The following is a 4,050-nucleotide window of genomic DNA, read 5'->3' on the forward strand; positions in this document are numbered from 1 at the left end:
GATCATTTTTCCAGTGTAACTGAAAAAACAGGTATGTTTGCTTTACAGTTGAATTTAACTGAATAAGTTTCAAATTAAATGTGTGGGAACTCCTTAAATGAATTTTCATAGTCCGATTATTGCATCACAACTCCCTCCACCCCCTGTCCTGTTCTTGCTCAGTCTGTTGTTTTTGAAACTTATCTAAACCGTTTCTTCAGAGCACAGTTAACAGATATTACCACCATCTACCTTTGTTTCTAAGCAATCCTAAAGGTTCATCAACCTGCAACTGAACCTCAGAGTAAAATGACAGTGCAGTAATAACTTAGGGAAGTGACAGAGTTTCTACCTCCTGGTTTATATTGAGTCCCCTTCCTTTCTCGTGTTGTCTATCATCGCGTCGCAGCTTCATCTCAAAACCCTCGACTTGGTGGAAGACTCGGTCGTAGGTGGACACGACGGGAACCTGCAGAAGTATTTGATCATTAACTTTTCCACATATTTTATTATTCAAATGCTTTAAACAAGGGATCACAGCAACAGCCCTTCAGAGAAAATCATCAGCTCACCTAGTTTTAAGGCTCATAATTATCACATGTGCTCTAAAAGGGCTGAAGTTGCTCTATTAGTCTAATAAGGAGACTTCTTGTTCAAAAAGACTGTCAAGATTGCCTCGAATCATTGTCTTTATTTGTGGGCAAATGGTTGTCATAGAAGCAAAAACAAAAAAAAGGATAATTTGCATGAATGGCAACACATGTAAAAGATCCGTTGCTAAGAAACGTGCACCTGAAGGAGCAGCTTCCGGATCGTCAGGAATGGAGTCTCCATGAAGCTTTAGGATCCTCTTTTTATAAGGAAAGCTCCCCACCAGCGCAGAGCTTGCTCTCAGCACCATAGGGTGAGTGTCCATCTACTTCCAAACCAAGCAAGGCAAATGTTTTTTAAGACATCTCAGAAAAGAAAAGATGGCCTAAGCTTGTGACAGCATTGAAAATATCTGATCCGACTTATCTGATGAGTCGCTGCCATGGCTAAAGTGTGGGATGGAAATGTTGCAAAACAGGCAGTTTTGTTCTAATCAATGTTCTCTGCACCATGATGGAGCACCGGGGCCACAAGGCAAAAACAGACAACAAAGCAGCACCGGGATCATATTACTGAAAATGTCTGAACCACGGCGAGGAAAATCACTGGATTTTAACCACACTGAGGACATTTAGTTCCTCCAAAAAAAGCAGACAGATAAGCAAATTTCAAGCACTAACTGGAAATGAAGGGAATCCATCTAACAGGATTGGATAAAATATTTGGCATCTAAGCAGGCAGGCATGGAGTAAAAGGCAGAATTGAAGAAAGAAGAGGCATCAGTGCTGTAAGTATTGACTCTGTATATGAATGTAAGTGAAAAACACTTTTTAGAATCCACCCATCTTTGTGGGGTAGAAACAATAAGAGGACAAGAATATATATTGGTTTTAAAATCAAATAATTTCCTCAAAATTCAAGGAAATACAACCTGTCAGTCTGTAAAATCCTAATGTGATGTTTGAGCTCACTTTACTTCATTAGAAATGGCCAATATTAAGATTTTATTAACTTTCAGAATGCTTTTTCAAACACATTTGGCTTATTTATACTGCCAGTATAGATCCAACAATCCTAGATCTGAGGTGTTTACTTTATACCTGTTGCCTCTTTACTGCTCTTCCTGGCAGCTGAGCACTTTTCAAAAGTCAGAGTCTCACTATGCCTACAGAAATTTCTGAGCATGCCCTGCAAAAGTGGCAACTTGATCCTTCAATTATACCCTGGAAGGTGAATCTGTGTATTGAAACACAAAAACAGAGCAGACAGCTGATTGAAACGGATGGCGCGTCTCCAGGCTGGTGCAGAACAAAGTATCAGAGAGATCCATCATCCTTATATTAGTATACGGTAGCAGGTGGCTAAAATGTTTGTTGGTATTTTCATAGGAACAAGGTTAATTAATGCATCCATATCTTTAACCCTTTATAGGACAAGTTGGCGTTTTTGATCACTTGAATATCCCTTACAAATGGAGTGTCCCCCCCCCGAACCCCAGTGAGGTCTAGAAGCACAAGATCTATATCCAGCCATTCAGCAAAGATCTTTTTTTTTTGGCATTTGACCAATTAGATGAGCCTTTGAAGGATATATTAACTACTGTAAATTCAGTTGGGGGAAAAAGTTGACAAGTCAAGAAAAAAAAGGTAAAAAGCTAATTAAAAATTTAAAAAGTAAAGTTAAAAATGTATTAAAAAATGTAAGTGCCAGTATAAATTTCCTATAGAAGCACTTTTGTTATTTTTCCCAATATATTCTGGCAAGTTGGTGTTTCTTGTTATTACATTGACATTAATTTTTGCCATCAAAATATCCACATTTTTTGAATGTTACGAAGGTAATAAGGTCTTGTCCTGGATTCCAATATGTATTTTACCTTGTGCCCTATATACGGTATTTTTTCTGCCTCTGTGATTCATACATCAGAGTAAAGCCTAATAAGCATTAAAGTCTTCCTGAAAAGGTGTTGGCATGAAGAAAAATAAAAATGATTATAGGTGAGAAAAAAATGCAAAAAAGTAATCATCAATAAAGTGTTAAAACATTTACCGGTAGGTAATATTATGGTTTTAACCTTGCAAGCTGGCTTTTGACTGATGTTAAATGTGTAGAAGTTGTTAAAAACCATTAATTCAACAATAAAACAACATTAAACACCAAACAGTTGAAGCTGTGTGGATTAAGTGTTGAAATATAAACTATTTTTGAGTTGTATGTCTGATAAATATTTTTACAAACATGCCTTTTAAAGTTCATATTTAAATGTCGAATCATTCTGGCTTAAATATGTATATAAATGTACTCTTTATCAGGAGATATTGTCCCATAATGTTAAAAATTTCTATAAAAAAAAAAATCCTGTCTTAAAATCTGTGTTGTTGTTTTTTTGTTGTTGTTGTTATCTTCTGCAGGCCAGTTAGTGATATGTCAGCTTGAACACCTAAATTCGGCCAATCATATATCAACGGCCGTCTGTCAATCAAATTTTTTCGGTCATAGCATCTTGATTCATATGTCGCAACTAATATACGTTTACATGCAACATCTGACGTATAACTAACTGGCCTGCATAAGATAATGAAACAAAAAAATAGATTTCAAGACAGGATTTTTTTTTTTTTTATATATATATATATAGAAATTTTCTCAATTTTGGGACGATATAGTCTGATAAAGAATACATTTATATACATGTTTAAGCCAGAATGATTTCACTAGGACTTTAATATTTCTGTGTTAAAATGTTTAAAAGAAGAACTTAAGATATTTTAAAACATTCTCTATTTGTAAAATTTAGCTCAAAATCATTATTGATTTAATGTTAGCAAAGTCACCTATATTGAGAAACGTTAGAGAATACCTTTGCTATTTCAATTGATTAGATTCACAGAATGTAAATAAAATTCAACCTTTATCCAAAGCCAGCAACTGATCAAAATGCCAGCTGGGTTTCTAGATAACACCTGAAACATTTAAACTATTATTTTTATTTGATCGTTTAAAGGGATGCTACAGTAAAGAGACTCGGGGGTAAGATTAGTTTAGGCCTCAGCATAAATATAAAGTTACCTTTGACTTGGTGTTGAAGTAGGACATTTCTTTGGGCTCATTCCGTCGCGGTGGGATGTAGCTAAATGCTGAGAGGTTAGCCAACGGTTTGGTTTGGACATCTGAGAATAAATCCATCCGAACCGAACCACCCCAACACATTAACCCTCAGTAGCTGTCTCGCTAATGTAAATGGGTTATAAGAGAGAGAAAGAGTGAGAATTTAGCCTGGGGAAGCTAGCGTCTGCGGTTGCTAGGAAACGGGCTTCCAATCTACGTCGTATCGGTGCTGCTTTCAGGGGCTCATTTTTTGAATCGGAAATTTTGGCTTCAATGGCATAGTTTGCTATAACCTTGAGGAAATGATTTCAATAACCCTTGGAGGCGGTTTTAGGGGATATTTAGGGCAATTTTTTATGGGGGTACAGAACA

The 4,050-nt window shown here is 36.3% G+C and overlaps 1 protein-coding gene across 1 annotated transcript in view; it reads right to left on the reverse strand.

The window, feature by feature from the left end:
- LOC107091844 (chromosome unknown open reading frame, human C5orf49) overlaps positions 1 to 3,770 on the reverse strand; it is an 11,144-nt gene extending 7,374 nt beyond the window's left edge. The window contains exons 1-2 of the mRNA XM_015386011.1: positions 3,640 to 3,770; positions 332 to 448 (exon numbers count right to left, since the gene is read on the reverse strand). Of these exons, the coding sequence (XP_015241497.1) occupies positions 332 to 448; positions 3,640 to 3,756 (234 nt within the window). The 5' untranslated portion in view covers positions 3,757 to 3,770. The remainder of the gene's footprint in view (positions 1 to 331; positions 449 to 3,639) is intronic.
- Between the last annotated feature and the right edge of the window lie 280 nt (positions 3,771 to 4,050).

This window comes from Cyprinodon variegatus, unplaced genomic scaffold (genome assembly GCF_000732505.1).
Source record: "Cyprinodon variegatus isolate N-32 unplaced genomic scaffold, C_variegatus-1.0 Scaffold354, whole genome shotgun sequence".
NCBI lineage: Eukaryota > Metazoa > Chordata > Actinopteri > Cyprinodontiformes > Cyprinodontidae > Cyprinodon > Cyprinodon variegatus.